This window comes from Euprymna scolopes, chromosome 4 (assembly GCF_053919585.1).
Source record: "Euprymna scolopes isolate OS-2025 chromosome 4, ASM5391958v1, whole genome shotgun sequence".
NCBI classification, from domain to species: Eukaryota; Metazoa; Mollusca; class Cephalopoda; order Sepiida; family Sepiolidae; genus Euprymna; species Euprymna scolopes.
Genome location: NC_136485.1, coordinates 66,179,996 through 66,199,520, shown reverse-complemented (window position 1 = coordinate 66,199,520; position 19,525 = coordinate 66,179,996). Strand labels below are relative to the sequence as shown.

At 35.7% G+C, this 19,525-nt stretch overlaps 1 protein-coding gene across 2 annotated transcripts in view; it reads right to left on the bottom strand.

Moving 5' to 3' along the window:
- Nucleotides 1-19,525, bottom strand: part of LOC145268105 (uncharacterized) — a 79,963-nt gene that overhangs the window by 37,216 nt on the left and 23,222 nt on the right. For both annotated transcript variants that reach the window (XM_080123351.1, XM_080123353.1), the window contains exon 4: nt 17,721-17,971. In XM_080123351.1, coding sequence (XP_079979477.1) covers nt 17,721-17,971 — 251 coding nt within the window. The remainder of the gene's footprint in view (nt 1-17,720; nt 17,972-19,525) is intronic.

Genomic DNA, 19,525 nt, shown 5'->3' with positions numbered 1-19,525 from the left:
ACAATATTATCCGGGAAGTCGTTTATGAATATCAGGAATAATAATGGTCCAAGGATCGATCCCTGAGGCACTCCTGCATTAATGTTATGCTGCTTGGGTGTATGTCCGTCAATGACAACCTGTATACTTCTATTGTTCAAGAAAGATCTAATTATATTTAGTGTACGTCAAGTTATCCTGTATGATTTAATTTTCATTAGCAGTCCTTTGTGCCAGACTTTGTCAAAGGCTTTGGATATATCAAGGGCTACAGCACTGACTTTGCCTGCCTTATCGAGTACATGGTAAATGCGCTCAGAGATGACTGTTAAAATATCTGCAGTAAAATGGCATTACCTGAATCCATACTGTTTGTCAGAGAGAAGATTTGCTTTTGTGAGGTGGTGAACTAGTGCTTGATTAATTAAGGTTTCAAAGATTTTAGTCAAGAGGGGGAAGAGACTAATGTAGCGATAATTGAGAGGGTCTGTTCTTTCACCAGAATTATTGTACACTGGTACCACAGGGGCCATCTTCCAGCTATTAGGAAAGCAAGATTCAGCTAGGCATTTATTGTAGAGCTTGGAAAGTATGGGGGCTTGCTCGATTGAACATTTCTTTATTAATATAGCAGGGATGAGATCAGGCTCACACTCTTTTGAGGTGTCCAAGTTTTTTTATGATATAACGGACATGAGAAGGGGTGATTTTTACATCTAATGTGGCTTCAGTCCGCATAGAGAAATTTGGGAGAGAGTTGTTTGTTGGCTCTAAGGTGGAGTTGGAGGCGAATTGCCAGGCAAGCAGTTTCACCTTCTCCATTGTCGTGCATGCAACCTTCTGGTTTCTTCAAAAGTGCTTTATTAAAAAAAGGTTTTTATAATATACTAGCGACGGGTACCCGCATTGCCCGGGTGTTTGGAGGTGTGTGTGTGGAAACTCCGGGGGATGGGGGTGGGGGGTTAAAAAAAAAACTAAGTATGAGGATCGAACCCGAACCCTTGAGGCAAAGTTGTAAATTAAAGTATGAAAAAAAAAGTGCGACGTTAACCATTGCCCCACCGTGAGATGCTAACGGAAACACGTTTTAATTTATTTAATTACTTGGATTTGGCAGGTGCCCGTTTTAATGAGTTAATGAGGTCAAGTTTGACTGTGGGATAACATTTACTGCTGAACGCTTTTTTTTATTTTTATTTTCCCAAGATGTTATAGGAAAAAGACTAACCCACATGCGGCAAGCGACAAATGTTGAATATTTATCTTCCCGAAATCGAGCAAATTAAATAGACAGGCGAGCTTCGTTGTTAAATCTGAGATATAACGATTTATATGTGATATAAAAAGTTTTAAAAAGTTGTGAACCGACCGACCGCTTCTCTGAAAGAAGCCTTTTGTAGACATACAGAAAAAGCGAGCACACATACATACATACATACATACATACATACATACAATTTCGCTTTTATATATAGAGATTTTTTTAAAAAAATTATATATACTTTTATTTATATATTTTTTATATTTTATAATTTGTATATTGTTGTTTCTATGGGTTCTCTTGTTATTAGGGGGTCACAAGATAAAGGGAGAGCTCTGTTTCAGCCTGTTGTTAAGGGAAGGTTTGTGATTGGAAATGAGGTGTGCTTTAGCAATTCTAAGATTTCCAAGCTTTCTGGCTGAGGCAAGAATACTACACACACAACGTAACATTCAACAGGGACAGTTTATTTATTTTTTTCAATTTCTCCAGAATATTCGAGGCGATTACAACTTACACACATTTAACATATCTCTTATGTTGACACACTCATCATCATCATCGTTGTGCAGTCCGTCATCTTGATGATGACTTGTTGGGGCCTCAGTACTTTATCCCTGGTTTTGACGTAATCTCACTCTATCACCACAAGACTTTCCACCTTGGCGCCAAACTTGCTTGCGCAGTTTAGGTGCAGTATCTGTTGCGCATCAGATAGCTGCCCTCTGAACCTCCAATGCTCATGTCCAGTGGAGCGAACCCGCAATGATTGGCAGCAGGGGAGGCCACAGCTTCTGGCTGAAAGTAATCTCAGTGAAGTAAACAATCGCCCTATCATGTCTGTTACTATTGTTTACTGTTTATTGTGGACTCTGTAGTCAGTTTAACCACTTTTTTCAAGTACAAAAATGACGAATAAGTCGATTACATCACTTTGTAGTCATTGCAGCTGGTTCCACCATCATTATGACACCTAAAATTGATGTTTCCGTTAAAATATCAATTATTAAACTTTATGGTGAACACCATTCAATACGGAAGATTGCTGATGACTTGAAGCTGTTGAAAAGTACTGTTGGGAGAGTTATAAAGGATTTCAAGAATACTTGGAAAATTCTACCATCGAAGAAAAATGGCAGACTTCGAATAACTTCTCCTAGACAAGATCGATTGATTAAGAAGATGGCACTGGATGATAGGTTTCAGGCAGCTGCCAGCATTTCTTGTGAACTACATTCCTATCATGCCATCAAAGTGTCTTGTAAGACAGTATCAAGACGCCTGAATGAAATTGGTATGTTGTTAGTTGGTAAACAAGAAGAACAAGAAACTCAGATTAAGCTTTGCTCAAGAGCATGTGTTGTGGACAGATGATCAGTGGCGAAATTAATTTTTTTCTAATGAAAGTAAGTATATGGCTCTGACGGGAAGAAATTTATAAGGTTTGCTGGCGAAAGATTTAATAAAAAACGCATGAAGAAAACGGTTAAGTTTGGTGAGGGTAGTGTAATGGTGTTTGGAATGATTTCTTGGGAAGGAACGACTGATCTGTTCTGTCTAAACACCAGAGTTAATGGAACAATATACAAGAACTTGTTGAGAGATCATGTCATCCCAATACTTCGAAATTCTAAGTGTGAAAAACCTATTTTCATGCAGGATAACGCCCCCTGCAACAAGGCTAAACATGTAATGAATTATGGAACGAGCAAAATGTTGATGTTTTGGATTGGCCTCCTCAAAGTCCGGACCTAAACCCAATTGAAAACCTATGGTCTACTTTGGGTAAACGTGTGAGTGCAAGGAACTCTTTCAATACTGAAGATTTTTGGCTAAAATTTAAAGAAGAATGGGCAACAGTTTCATGTGATGAATGTCGCCATCTCATTCAATTTTGCAGTAGAAGGTGCGCTGCAGTTATATAGAAAATAAAGGCTTGTTCACTAGATATTAAGTATGTGTCCACCAATTTTGGTATTTTGATGTTTCAATGTTATTATTTTTAAATTTATTTTCTTTGTCCCACGGTTTTGACTACTCTAATTTCAAAAAGAAAAAAATGTAAATGCTCATAACTTTTTTTTCTATCATTTATAATGAAGTGTAACTAATACAGTGTATCAATATAAGAGATATGTTAAATATGTGTAAGTTTAGTTGCAATCCCCAAATGTTCTGGAGAAATTGAACAACACTAAACTGTCCCAGATTTTTGGCCACTAGTGTATTATTTATGTCAGAGTTAGATATGAACAATGCAGTTTAGAAATAATGATTAAATAAATAGGTTATACATAAAACAATTCATTTAGGAATTTCTTTGTTTGTCAAAAGCGAAGAGGGGAAGATACAACAAAGTAATCATTAAAGCTTGAATTCCTGATTCATCAATCAACCCGCTGGAAGAATAAAGAATCATCAATTATATTTGTAAAAATGCCTTCGTCGTTGTCATTACAACTGAAAGGTACATGCGTTTTGTCTATCATTTGTAAATGAACTTTGTGCAACACCCTTCAAGTGTTAACTGTCTGTCCCCTAGGCAATCACCTCGTCTAATGTAAAAGAACTGTACATGTCATATCTTTCAACCTCAGTTATAAATGTCTCCCCCTTGTTAAAATGTATTCCCCGCCATCTGTCAACATCTTGATATACAACTTCGATATATATCAACGACTGATATACTGTTCGATATATACACACACACATGCGACTATTTAAAATGTATATATGTATGTGTGTGTATGTGTATGTGTGTGTGTGTGTGTGTGTGTGTGTGTGTGTGTATGTGTGTAGAGAGAGAGAGAAAGAAAGAAAGAGAGAAGAAGAGGAATGACAAGTAGATTTAAGCCTTTTTACCCTCAAAATGAGATTCTACTTTTTTAGTTGATTACGTGGCGGAAAGATGTGTTTCTGCCAATGTTTGTTTAATTTTTGATTTTGAGCGGTTATGAAGGGTCCTTGTGAATTGGTTATGGAAGCCATTTTTTACTCTAACTCAGCAGAGTGAACACTAAGTTTATTTGGAACTAAAACACGCCTTAAAATAAGTTTAAACACAAATAAACTTATCCAGTTAGGTAGAAGGGTATTGCCTTTGGTAACATTTATTAGACGCATATTTGTTTTTTACCTGTTTTTTATTCTGTTAATTACAATAACAAATGCTCGAATCTCATTCTTCTTTGAGAGAAGAGATCTATGTTTAAATGTACAATCGAACCCAAAATGAAGTCCGCGCTTGTCATTTTTTAAAAACCACAAATTTAAGTAAATTAGATGTAACTGTTGAAACAACCTATACCTAATTTGATTTGCCTTTTATTCCTCTATAATTTTATCTATTCATATTTGATTTTTAATTGAAGTATCCAAGTGTTCACGTCAATTTAAAAAAATTGACTTCAAATCGAGAAGGCAAAAAGAAACTCTGCAGCAACAAATGCGCTTAAAACCAACTTAAAATATCCATCTTTTAGGAAACAAAGCATCTCTAATCGTAATTGTTGTTGTTCAAGGTTAAATGTTTAGCGAATATGTGCCAAAAATTTTTTAAAAAGGGGACGTTTACAGTAATGTACTGATAAAATAAATAAATTAGACTCTGAGAATCAATGTTAAGTGTGAAAGCGGGATTTATAACTCATTCAATGGCCCTTAGTCTTATGTTGTAAACGAACGACTTTTAATAAACAAATACATTTGTGCTTTCTTTCATGTTTTATTGTCAAGAAAAAATTAAAAGAATCGTTTAGGGAATCGGAGATTAGGTTTAAATTTTTCTGAATCCCATACTGATACCCAAAATAGTTCTGATTTCTCCGATTCTGATTAATCGTCCCAACATTAATATATATATATATATATATATATATATATATATATATATATATATATATATATATATATATATATATTGATATGTAGTTTGCTTGAAGCATTGTGTGGGATAGGTATGTAAAAGAGATTTAGAAGGCTGTCACAATGCGAGGAATGAATTATAGTCGCTGTTGGTAAGAGGAGACGAGAACAAGTGGCGATTTACAAATCAATAAGTACATATATATATATATATATATATATATATATATATATATATACATATATATACATATATATTTATATATATATATATATATTTATTCAGTTGTATGGTAAAATGTCTTACTTGTAATGCTTGTAATTCATGCGACGTATTCCATTATTAATTTGAAAAGGGAAAATTTTTCCGAAATTAATAATAGAATACCTCGCATGAATTACAAGCATTACAAGTAAGACATTTTATCATACAACTGAATAAATATATATATAAAAAAAAATAAAATATATATATATAAAAAAAATATATATATATATATATATATATATATGTACTTATTGATTTGTAAATCGCCACTTGTTCTCGTCTCCTCTTACCAACAGCGACTATAATTCATTCCTCGCATTGTGACAGCCTTCTAAATCTCTTTTACACACACACATAATTATATATATATATATATATATATATATAATTATTTCCACAGCCAAACAACGTCGCAGTTCACAAGAGCCATGACAGGCAACAAACCGGAATTCTAACACTCGAGTTTCGCCCTCATTTGGGTTCATCAGTTAGACATATCCAAACTCAGGATTTAAAACCCGAAACTCTTGCATGCGAGACGAGTACTCTGCCACGTGAGCAAATGCGCCACACACAAGAAAGTCTATTAATTAACACAGATCAAGCAAACCGCGGCGAAATCTGACTCTCTCTCTCTCTCTCTCTCTCTCTCTCTCTCTCTCTCTCTTTCTCTCTCCTGCCGACAGATCCATTTACAACTGTCTTGGTCCTTGTCTAGAGTGTCCAGGTCCTTCCCATTTTAAACTTGACCTTGTGTCATATCTTACATTTGTGTGGGTGCAAATGAACTCAAGAATAATAATAGATTAGTATCATTTATGACAACCGAGAAGATTCGTCTTTGCAAAGTTTGATCCTGTACTTATTACAATTTCCACTTGGTGCAAGTTCAGCTTTGAGAACTGCTGTAGGAGAGCCTTGCTCCCCCACCCAACTAGCCCTTAAAAAAAAACGAACGGACAAAAAAGGCAGACGAAATGCGGATTGCAGTAAGAAAGATTTGTTAATTATTTAATAGGATAAAATTCATTCATGTCATTGGGCAGTTGCATAAAAACATCGCTTTTCTTATTTTTCTGCATCAACATAAATTCATACACATGTTTTCAATGGCAGCGCATATTGGAGTCCTGACGACAACATGGAAATGTCGAAATGTTGATAGCTCACATAGACTCCTTACAAATGTTTATATAATTTTATTTATTCATATAAGCTCTATGGGCACATGGAACACTTTTGAAAAATATTGGTTTTTAGTTCATGCTAACAGTACACTTGAACGTAATCAATTTAAACACACACACGCACGCGCACACACACACACACACACACACACACACACACACACACATATATATAAGTGAACGTATCTGTGTGTGTGTGTGTCTATGTACATTTTCCAACGCAATAATTCTGTTAACAGTCTACAGGCTCGAAATTTGATATACAGGGTATTGAGATGTGGGAAAATCTTTGTAATCCGTTTTCGGCCAGAAATTTGGCTGTTAAGGGGTCAAAGTTCAATGATTTGACTTTTGAGAACTCTACCAAACTTCTCCGCCAATTTTGGGTCGGAACACTTGAAATTTTAGGTATAGGTTCCTTGGACATGGATCTAACTTAATAACTGGATTAGAGCCCAAAACAATAAATGTTAAGGGATCGTAATAAGTGTCAAATTTTAAAAAATTGACCGCTTTTTTTTTTCTTTTTATTTTGCTCAACGTACACCTCCAAACACCCGGGCAACGGCGAGCTGAAATGCTAGTATATATATATATATATATATATATATATATATATATATATATATATATATAAGTGAACGTGTGTGTGTGTGTCTGTCTGTCTGTGTACATTTCTCTACGCAATAACTCTGTCAATTTTTAGTCTACAGACTCGAAATTTGATATACAGGGTACTGAGGTTTGGGAAAATCGATGTGATCAGTTTTTGGGCCAGAAATTTGGCGATTAAGGGGTCAAAGTTCAACGATTTGACCTTTGAGAACTCTACCAAACTCCTCCAACAATTTTGGGTCTACACACTTGAAATTTTAGATATAGCTGCCATGGACATGGATCTAACTTAATAACTTGATTTGAGCCCAAAACAATAAATTTTAGGGGATCATAATAGGGGTCAAAGTTTTTAAAAAATTGACCTCTCCGGGGTCTTCCAAATTACTCAGACAATTTCTGGTCTAAATATTTGAAATTTTACATAAAGGGTATTCAGAGATAGGGCAAGCTTTTTCATCAGTTTGGGTCGAAAATTTTTAGTTACCAATATATAAATGTATGTATGTATGTCTGTTTGCATGTCTGCCTTAAACTTTCAATAGAAGCGACGGATTTTGCCAAGATCAGTATCGTTTTAAAATTCGACTTCATACGACAAATATCGAAAAATTGGCTAAAAACATTAATATCTTCCCTTTCAACTAGGCACTTTTCTACAGGGGGTGGTCACTTTTTTCGCCGATATTTTTTAAAGTTATCCTCTCCTTTAGATTGTCTAGCCTTAATTTTAAAAAATTGTCGCTTCCGGTTTGGTGGTGGTCGTAACAGCATAAACATTAGGTTTTACCCCATTCATTTCCTCCTTTGCGGTACGGGTTCGAGCCTGCCTCCTACTACCACTTTTTTTTTTTTCTTTTGCTCAACATACACATCAAAACACCCGGGCAACGCCGGGCTGAAATGCTAGTATATATATATAAAAGTGAAAATGTGTGTGTGTGTGTGTGTGTGTGTGTGTGTGTGTGTGTGTGTGTGTGTGCATTTCCCTACCAAATAACTTTGTCAATTTTCGATCTACAGACTCGAGATTTGACATAAGTGGTATTGAGATTTGGGGAACTCTTTTTAATCGGTTTTTTTGGCCAGAAATTTGGCTGTCAAGGGGTCAAAGTTCAACGATTTGACCTTTGAAAACGCTACCAAACTCCTCTGCCAATTTTGAGTCTAAACACTTGAAATTTTAAATGTAGGTTACTTGAACATGGATCAAACATTTTAATTTGATTTGAGCCCAAAAAAATAAATGTTAAGGGGTCAAAATTGGGGTCAAAGTTTTAAAAATGTTGATCTCTGCGGTCTCTACCAAATTCCTCAGTCAATTTCTATTCTGAACATTCAAAATTTTACATAGAGTGTAAATAGATAGGGCAAGCTTTTTAATCGGTTTGGGTAAAAAAAATTGAGCTGCCAAGAGGTGAAAGTTCAAAAGATTTTATCTTTGCGGTATCTAGCAAACTACTCAGACAATTTTGGGTCTAAACATTTAAAATTTATACATAACGGGTATTCAGACATGTGGCAAGCATTTTAATCAGTTTTGGGGCGAAGATTTGACTGACAAAAGGTCAAAGTTGAAAGAGTTGGCTTTTGCAGATTCTCTAAATTTCTCCGTCAATTTTGGGTCTAAAGACTTGAAATTTTAGATGTAGGTAACTTGGACATGGGTAAAACTTTGTATTTTGATTTGAGACTAAAATGATAAATGGTAAGAGGGTTAAAATTGGGGTCAAAATTATAAAAATATTACGTTTGCAGTCTCTACAAAATTACTAAGACAATTTTTGGTCTAAACATTTGAAATCTTATATAATGTGTATTCACACATAGAGCAAGTTATGGACAGTACATAGGGCCCGAGCAAAGCCGGGCTGAACCGCTAGTAATATATATATATATATATATATATATATATATATATATATATATATATATATATATATATATATATTAGTAATAAGGATGATTAAACAGGGTGGGGATTAAACTAAAATATTTAAACAGTTAAATAAACCATTTGTTCGTTATCCTGATGCTTTTGAATCATATAAAATTAACCAGAATATTGGAAATGCAAAACTATATCAGTAAAAATGTATTATACAAAAAAATAGTGTATCTATATATATGTATATATAAATATTTTGAACTTTTATATATTTTTAATAAATAAATAAGAATGTAAATATATAAAGTACTAATCATAGTAGAGGGGTGATAAGTAGTAAAATGGATTAATCCTAATCGGTACTCATGCACTTATTGATCCATGCTGAAATAATAACGTTATTATTTAAAAAGCCATTCTTAACATGGGGAGGGGAGGGGGTTTCGTACCTATTCTGTGCTTTAACCTTACAAATGAATAAAAAAAAACATATCATAAAACTTTAATTAAACTTGGAAATACGATTAAAAAATAGTGCGGATCAGTAAGTGCATTAGCACCTCCTAATCTTATAAATACAAGACTGCTAAATTAAAAAAATATATATCCATTTTGAATTTGGAGACATACAGTCGAATCTCACAGGTAAAGAAGACAGTTTTTATAACATGAATAAGTTAGCCAAATTAATCATAAGTAGGTAACTAGATCTAATATCGGGAACATTTTTTGTTCTTAAGATTAAGAGACGTTGTGTTTGATCAACACTGCTGGGGGGGGGGCATGATTTAATATACTGTTTTGATTTTAAATCCCCGACACAGTGTTTCATGGTAAACAACTGATAACCCCTTAAATTAATATTAGGACTATTGTGAATCCGAGAGAGCAAGTTGATGCTTGATTGCAGGTGATTAAATGACTTAAGGAGGAAAAAGCTAGATTCAGTATTAAAAATAATTTTGTTTATGTGTTTTAAGGGAAATGGTGTTTGATCAACACTGCTGGGAGCCATGATTTAATATAGTTTTGTGTTTAAATTCCCGAAATGGTGTTTCATGGTAAACAACTGATAATCCCTTTAAGAACGTTGGTACTATTGTTTGTTCATGTAAGTAAAACTATTCAGCGATTTGGGAGATTAATTGACTTATTGACAAAATAATGTTACAATGAAGAACAATTTTAAAAAAATCATTTTAAGGGTATTTCCATGACTATATATATATATATATATATATATATATATATATATATATATATATATATATATATATTGATAAAAACTGTTCATTCAATCAGTATAATCCAAAGATAGCAAGGTTGATCTTCAGTTGAATAGAAGAGAGGAAAATAGAGATAAAAAAACAACAGGTCAGCTTCCATCGTTGGTTAAGAAATATAGCTCATATATTTCTTAACCAACCAAAAACCACTTTTTCCATAGCTACCAACGTAATAGATGCACTGAGAATAAAGCTGCTTTCAGGAACGCCAGCAACCACTGTAAAAGAGTAATAAAAAATGCAAGAGAGCTATATGCTCAGCCCGTTAAATCCAAAGTAGCTGATCAGCAGCTTGGTTCCCACCAGTTTTGGCAAATAACAAATAGGATCCTGAACAGAAGCGTGCATTCTATCCCAACCATCACGCTATGCAACATACAAATATCTGTGCGTGAGGTCGCCAAGCTAATCAAGAACCTTGATTCCAGTAAAGCAACTGGCCCTGACGGTATTCCAATTATAGTGTTAAAAAGCTTCAACCAGAACTTGCCCCCATACTTACTGTTTAAGCGTTGTTTTAAGGAGAAGTGCTTTCCAACACTCTGGAAAACCTCATCAGTATTCCCTGTATTTAAGAATTCAGGTGATAAGTCATTTCCCTCTCAGTACAGACCAATAAGTCTCCTGTGTGTCATGAGTAAGTTGCTGGAATCCATATTAAAGTAGTAGTCAACCACCTCAGCAGAAATAACCTTCTTAGTGACATGCAATATGGTTTCCGTTCTGCTAGATCTACAGCAGATGTGCTAACGGTTATATCTCATAGGATTAGTGAATCTCTCGACAAAGGCTTCCTTTCCAGGGCAATTGCTCTTGACATATAAAAGGCCTTCGATAAGGTATGGCATAAAGGTCTACTTCACAAGATTTCCAGCTATGGTATAACTGGAAATGTTTTCTCAATTATTAAATCATTTCTCTCTGATAGGCTCATAAGAGTAGTGGTTGATGGGCAAAAATCAGAGGCCCGCAGTATTAATGCTGGAGTCCCTCAGGGGTCTATCCTGGGCCCTACTCTCTTCCTGATCTACATCAATGATCTCCCTAAACACATACTTAAATCATTTGTTGACATCTATGCTGATGACACGACCATCTATGGCAACACATCAAAGGCTGTAAATGACAAAGTTCTCTCTGATTCTCTCTCCTCTGATCTTGAGCACGTGGTACAGTGGGGGAAGAGGTGGCTGGTTACCTTTAATGCATCCAAAACCTATCTTTACATCATCAACGCTCTGATCCCCATCTGGCATCAATTGAAATGGATGGCTCTCGTCTAGGTGACGCCCCATGTTTTGATAAGCTTCTAGGTTTGACCTTTACTCCTGATCTGAAATGGAACACGTACATCAAGTCTGTTGCCCAGGTCACTGGAAAAATGGTGGGATCCTTCTACCACTCCCAAAGATATCTCACTACTGATGCAATTCTCTATCTATATAAAAGCCAACTATGTCCAAGGATGGAATACTGCTGCCACATCTGGGTAGGATCTGCTAAAAACAGCCTATCCTGCCTTGACAGAGTACAAAATAGACTACGTGGCTTAGTGGGTGATGCCCTTTTCTCTTCCCTGCAACCTCTTTTCCACAGAAGAGACGTTGCGAGCCTATCTTTGTTTTATCATTATTTCCATGGCAGGTGCTCGTCTGAGCTCCAATCTCTAGTGCCCCCTCGCCAATCTTTCTCGATAAACACCCATCTAGCTGAAACCACTGTCAATAATTTTCCCCACTCTTTATCTATGCCTAAATCAAAACGTAGATTCCATGACCAAAGCTTCTTTCTTAGAACTGCACGCCTATGGAACTCTCTACCGCTTGCCTGTTTCCCTCCTGACTTAAACATGGATGCCTTCAAGTCCAACATAAACAAATTCCTGATGAACCGCTTCCTTAAGTAATGACACTCTATCAAATCTCCTATACTAACGAATACTGCAACACTATCCCATTGATTACTGTACACACAATAACCCTTATCCCAGAGTGGCTTCTGGGCCTTGATAAGTGGTGACCTCCATGTAAAAAAAAATAAAAACTAGCAATGAGGATGAGATAATCTCTGTTGTCGCATTTTGCCAGGTTGAAACTGTAGCAGCCGACACTCACTACAAACAGGCAGAAGCTACTTCTCTCGACTCGAGATTTGAAATCCATTTTCTTCCTGGCTTGTCCAATGACAAGCCAGCTATCAATCACGTGACAGAGTATATAAAAGGGGAAATCTGAAACCCTCTTCCTTTTTCTCGCTGCTTTGCCAAGCAGCACACATTGTCGAACGTGAGTACTACAAGCTTACAATGGCTCTCTTCTAACTACCATTTATTTCCACGTGCTGTACCCAAACGGAAGCCACACAGACTTTATCATTCTACAGGACTACCCAAACGAACATTCTTTATCCTGCTAAAGAACATACGCCAACACATTAATACACTGAAGATTTTGCTCTTTCTTTCCACTTTAACCGGCTTCTTCGTACCGACGGTTACTAGCCGTAAACACGTGTAAATGGGACTGAACTATTCTCTCCTTCAACCAGCCGTCATGATATTAATTCTACTGTAGGACTGACCTGAGTCACGCCTAAAAGTCAAGAAGTAGGACAAAAATAATACCATTCCCCCAAAATTTCTTAGCCTTTCTCTTTCTTTCTTTGTTGCTTAGCAACTAGCAGGAATTAGGTCGAAAGGTAGGTCGTGACCGAGTCAGTTGCCAATTTGTGTGTTAAAAGACTTTTCCTCACCTCTCTCCTATACTGTTTCTCTCTCTCTCTCTCTCTGTCTCTCTCTCTGTCTCTCTCTCTCTCCTTAACTAAGCCCCAACCAGTATGACAAGCAAGTAGCCAGTACACGTTTAGCCACCGAACTAACAAGACGCACATTGTCGGCCAACCTTATTAACAAGAGGTGTACTCTCTCCAACATGTAAAAAAGCAAATAAAGTTCTTTCATTTTAAGGTTCATATTGGTATGACTTTTATCATTCCAAACTGCCACTAATGAAGACAAGTGCCAGCCAGTGTTACACTATCTTTAGTCAAGAACACTTCAACCTACTAATCCGTCTCTCTCTTGTACATGCTACTAACGAAGATAACTAATAGAGTTGTTTATTGATATAGAATGAAACTCCATTGTGTTGTCTCATCTTTATAAAACACTTCCATCTCTTGTGAAATAGAGTCGTATTTAGGCTGAAAAGTTCAGATAGGAGTTTGACCATCTCAGAAAATTCCAGTTCATTCGTTTTCCTGGATGATAAATAGTCAACGAACTTATTGTGTTCTGTGGTCCCTAGTTTCCTTAAAAATAAGCGGGCCTTTATTGGCATTGCTCCACTCTTGGCAATTAACAGTGAATAAGTCTTTGTATCGCCTATAAAAAGCGGCAAATGTCTTATCCCGCTCCAGTACGTAGGTAAACGTTTCAATCGAATTTCATATAGTGCTTTAGGAAAAAGCTGCGTTGCTTTCACAGTGTTCCGTTCTGCTCAACACTATCCACCAGAGCGTTACCACTATCGACCAAACTAAGAATACCATACTCTACCGAATGTCTTCGACATATCAAGCATAATGGCTCTACTCTTTTCTGAATTGTCCACAGGGAAATCATCCATAAATTTATCATGGTAATAACAATATGCAGAAAATAAATTTTAGTTTAAAGCGACAAAAACTTTTCATTAACTTGATACATTTGTGTGAATATGAGAAAAAGTAATAAGATAAAGAATATTTTGGTACCAAATATTTTCGCCAAAAGCAATAAAAGAAACGACCAGAAAGGGAGATAACTCATCAAATTATTGATAATCAAACGATCTAACATTGTAAAATATAGGAACATCTACATCAACGATTAATTATTAGGGATTTGTATTAATATTTGCGGCAATAGTGTGAAAATACAGAGAAATAAGTATTGACGGTTAGCATGTGAACGCTGCAAGGAAACAGTGGTATGCGAACCTAGAACCATTTAGATATATGAAGCGAGAGCGATTATGCAAACCTAAACACAGCTTGGAGTTTGAAATAGCAGAATAAAATAGACAGATTTTTTGTTAAAAAAACTTTCGTTTTTCTGTTGTTTGTTGTTGTTGTTTTGTTTTGTTTTACCGTGTTTTTAAGTGTTTTTGTTTGGTTGTTTGTTTGTTTGTTTGTTTGTTTGTTTGACGCCACATCGTTCAAGTGTGTTGTTGGCGAAAAAAAAATAAGAAAGAAGGCCGCTGCTGATGCTTATGAAAAGAGCGAACGCCTTCGTCATTAGTGAAGAGAACAAAATAATCCGGCTCAAGTGAGTGTTCTTTCAAATCCAGAGACAATTTATGTGATTGAAATAGGAATTAATCTCCTAAATACATTTTCCAATCGTAAATTATACAAAATATCTTTTAAGTGATTAATGAGGTAAATAGGATGCGGCGATCAACAGAGTGCGAACGGTTAACCCTTTCGGGTAGTCGCCTAGCTTAGGAATGATAACTTCTGACGTGGCTTGAGATGATGGAGTAAGTCAGTATGAAATGAACGCCGCAAGTGGGGCATATTTGAGATGCCTTTGAACAACGTGAAGCTCTTGTGCTACCTTCTTTTTGCAAAAAAATCTTCTTGTTATACAGAAAATACCCGACAGAACAAACTCACCGGCGACAAGCGACTTCCGGTTTGGAAAATCCTCGGAGTGTAAACGGTGTTACTTAACTTGAAACCCCCGCTATAATAATGTTCCTATACTTAATCTATTACGATCTTTTCATTTTGTCTAATTTATTCATCTGTGAAAAATTCATTTTTATGTAAGCATTTGTTCATTTTCTTTTCTAGTTAATGACTTTATTTTAATTTATTATATTAAAATACTAGCAGGGAGATCCGACGTTGTCCGGGATTGAATGAGGATCAACAAATGTTCCACCCACCACCATCTTTTAATTGTCATCGAAATCGGTGAAATCGCCCATTTTTTAATTAAATCGATTGATTACCTGCTGTAGTTAGGGCCCCTTCCTCGCAGTGAGGAAGCTTCCAATGCTTCCTTAAAATTAGTGGGTCAGATTGCTGAAACAATATTTCACTTGGTACTTGTTTCACTAAGAGAAAAATTCTTATGGAATATTGAGATAACCTGCCCCACAAAGTGACTTTGTCCATAACACATTGTAGTCTACATTGCACTGTAGAGAATCAATTGTTGATTTTATAAAATTATCTATAAATAATGACTTCACCTAAAGTTTTAAATACAAAAGTGAAGTATCATGGTTCAGTTGTGTTCCAAACAAAAACATTCATTTCGAACGCGCCCCTGTCTCATTCAAGAACCAATTGTGGATTTTATGGAATTTTTACATAATCACTTGAATTAAAGTTAAACGTACAAAAGTCAAGTATCGTGGTTCAATTTTGCTCTAAAAAGAAACATTCATTTGGAATGCGCCCCTGTCTTATAAAAGAATCTACAGTTTATTTTATAATCTGGGCTTTTCTGCTTGTGTAGTGATAAAACTTCTCAAATGCATTTGTGATGTTAAGTTGTATAAAAATATTAACTTTGGTCAAAATCGGACGTCTTTCTTTAATGGGATATTTTTCGATTTTATCGATTTTCGATACTTATCGGACACATTCCAATATAAAACCTACGTGAGAACACTACCAAACACATCAAATACTATCATGTGAATTTTTTTAAAAAATCAGCCTAGTCGTTTCCGAGTCCTTAGAGACTAAAGTCTCTCTCGCACGCACGCACGCACGCACGCACACACACACACACACATACAAAATCCTTTTATATAATAGTAGAATAGAAGTAAATAGATAGATAGATAGATAGATAGATAGATAGATAGATAGATAGATAGATGGATATTACTTTCAGTATTAATTTACTTCTGCAAATATGTTTTCTATAAGTAAACATGTTTATTTAAAAAAATAAATAAATAAAAAGGAAACATATGTAGATAAACATATTTATCTAAAAGAAAAACAGTTTACGGATATTCTCTTATTTTGACCTACATTTTCGTTGAGGTCTATAGATTAAGTAATATCGTTTATTTCCGAGGAGTTTCAAAACCGGAAGTCGCTTGTATCGGTAACTATGCTAGATCATCAACTCATCTTCTTCCATCTTTTCAGTGTACTCTCGATTAATAAACAGATGCATCATCTTTGCGGTTGGCATGCCGACGTTTAATTTCAGATGGGGGTTGTTCATCATCGGGTTAGATCTCTACAAGACATGTGATCATCAAGACGACGAAGGAGAGCAAGTATGGTTTTAAATTATAATTATTTTAACTGCTGGTTGCTTAGTTACCAAGAATGTAGGTATCGAATCCCCCTCTGGACTCGTTATAGTTCGATTGGTTTAATTTTTTTTTTTTTTTTTTTTTTTTTTACGGCATACCAGCCATTTCCGGGTTATTTAATTTAGGATAAAAGCGGTGTTATGCTTCAAATTCTTTATATCTTCAAATATTTATTTATAGTGTTTGGTTTGGTTGTTTTGTAGAGTAAAATTGTTGTTTTTCTTTTTGACTTTGCAAAAAGACAGAAAAAACACAATCACATCAATGTTTGGAGCATTTAAGGTCAGGAAACCGCTGGAGAAATGATTGGATCGCTCCATCGCTCAAGTAGGTATCTCACTGCTGATGCAATCTTCTATCTGCATTAGAGCCAGTCATACCCTAAAATGGAGTACAGTTGCCACATCTGGGCAGGAGCTGCTCGACGCGCCCTATCCAGCCTTGATAAAGTTCAAAACCGGCTTTGAAATCTAGTAGATAATGCATTTTTCTCTTCCCCAACATGATAGCCTTCAAGTCCAATGTAAACAAGTTCTTGTTGAGTCGTCCTCATAAATAATCAAATTATACCCAACTTACACCATTAATGATTACTACACTACCATTTACATTCATTAACTCTTATCCTTGAGTGGCTTTGGGCCTTGATAAGTAGTGACTCCCAAGTAAAAAAAAAAAAAATTTTTCAGACAACTTAATCTGGTAGCACTATTTCGTTATTATAAAGTGTAGAACCTTGGTATACAGCATTAATCTGTTCTGGGGTTGGGATCGTAAGGTGAAATCGCCATATGGCAGAGCCTAAGAAAATGTTTTATAGTACATATTAAAAATTTGTAACGAAATACAGTACAGTATATAATACACATGTATATAATTAAATAACATTATAAATAACACTGTAAGGCAGGACAAATACCATAATCAAGGGCCGGAAAACCATTGCATTCCACAGCGTAACCTAAAATAAATGTATACTAGGGCCACCGTATTCCGGGGTTCTACTGTATAATATAATTTACACTTCAAAAACAACAACTTACCCCTGTAAAATCCTTTCTTCCAAGCGAGGGCATACTGAGAGTAACTCAATGTGACCGGAATTTTAGGCCGACGATACTTCCACGAAGGTTTTGTGATGTAATTTCGAGGAACGAACAGATTCTTGAAATGCTGAAAGTCCAAAATTTCCGTTCCATTTATTCTTCCTTTATTCAATAAAAACTTCAGCCATTTGGCCATATCGATCGCGTTACTGAAAATTGAACTAGAACCTCCAATTTGGGCCCATTTCCTTTTAAAAGAAAGAAATAATAAAATAAATAAAATAAATTAGAATGTGTTATATTATAGTGTACCAAAAAAGGCACCAAAACGGTGTATGTCGTATAATCGTCTAAATGTTGATGTGTGTACTTGGGACGAAGGGTTTATCCTGATGTGTATACGTTTCACTAAATGTCTGTCGTTGCTTCTTCACTATTTGAACCCTAGAATTGTTGCGTTGTAGTCTATGTTATCTATATATCTATAAAAGTGAACGTGTCTGTCTGTCTGTCTGTGTGTCTGTGTGTCTGTGTACATTTCCCTACGCAATAACTCTGTCAATTTTTAGTCTATAGACTCGAAATTTGAAATACCGGGTAATGAGATTTGGGAAAATCGATGTGACGGGTATCAGCCAGAAATTTGGCTGTTAAGGGGTCAAATTTCAACGATTTGACCTTTAAGAACTCTACCAAACTCCTCCGACAATTTTGGGTCTAGACACTTGAAATTTTAGATATAGGTTCCTTGAACATGGATCTAACTTAATAAAGTGATTTGAGCCCGAAACAATAAATTTTAAGGGGTCATAATAGGAGTCAAAGTTTTAAAAAATTAACCATTTTTTTGTTTTTTTTGCTTTTTTTGCACAGCATACACCTCCAAACACCCGAGCAAGGGGTCAAAGTTCAACGATTTGACCTTTGAGAATTCTACCAAACTCCTCCGCCAATTGTGGGTCTAAACACTTGGAATTTTAGATATAGGTTCCTTGGACATGGATATAACTTAATAACTTGATTTGAGTCCGAAACAATAAATGTTAAGGGGACATAATAGGGGTCAAAGTTTAAAAAAATTGACCACTTTTTCTTTTTCTTTTTTTTTTCTCAACATACACCTCCAAACACCCGGGCAACGCCGGGCTGAAATGCTAGTATTTATATATAATTGTTCATATGCAGAGGGGGGAGATACCTGTATTTTGGACATCTTGTTCTTGGAGGGGAGGCTGGAACCTGTTCGGAAGAATATTCATTCACTCCCAAGAACACTGGTTGGTTTTATATAGTTTTTATTCACTTTCCAGGTGTCGATCGCAGAAGAATGGGAAGTGAATATCTTTGCCTGCGTGATTAATTCTAAGTCGCCATTCTGAAACATGTCAGCCCTCTCCCCAGCCGAAAGGGGGGACGACTTGTTAAACCACCCTCTCTGCTCAACGTCCAAACTCCAACTCTCAATGATCTCCAGCTAACCTGATCTACATAACATACACGTAGATCCGATCAGCTGACCAGACCTTCCGGTAAACGTGTCTATGATGTGATTTTACCATATTTTGACAGATTTTATAAATATTCTTCACATTTATCTCCTATCCATTTCTCCAGTTAGATAGATAGATCGACACTTTCTTGTGTTCGACCTTCTACATAACAAATGTTCGTATTACTTAAATTTTTTAGACTACTGTTCTCATATTGAGTGTCACTTTCACAACGTTTTGGTTGGTGTAAACTTCGACCTTCTTCAGGTGTATATTGTCAAATTTGGGATCTTCCTGTTAAACTCGGAAATC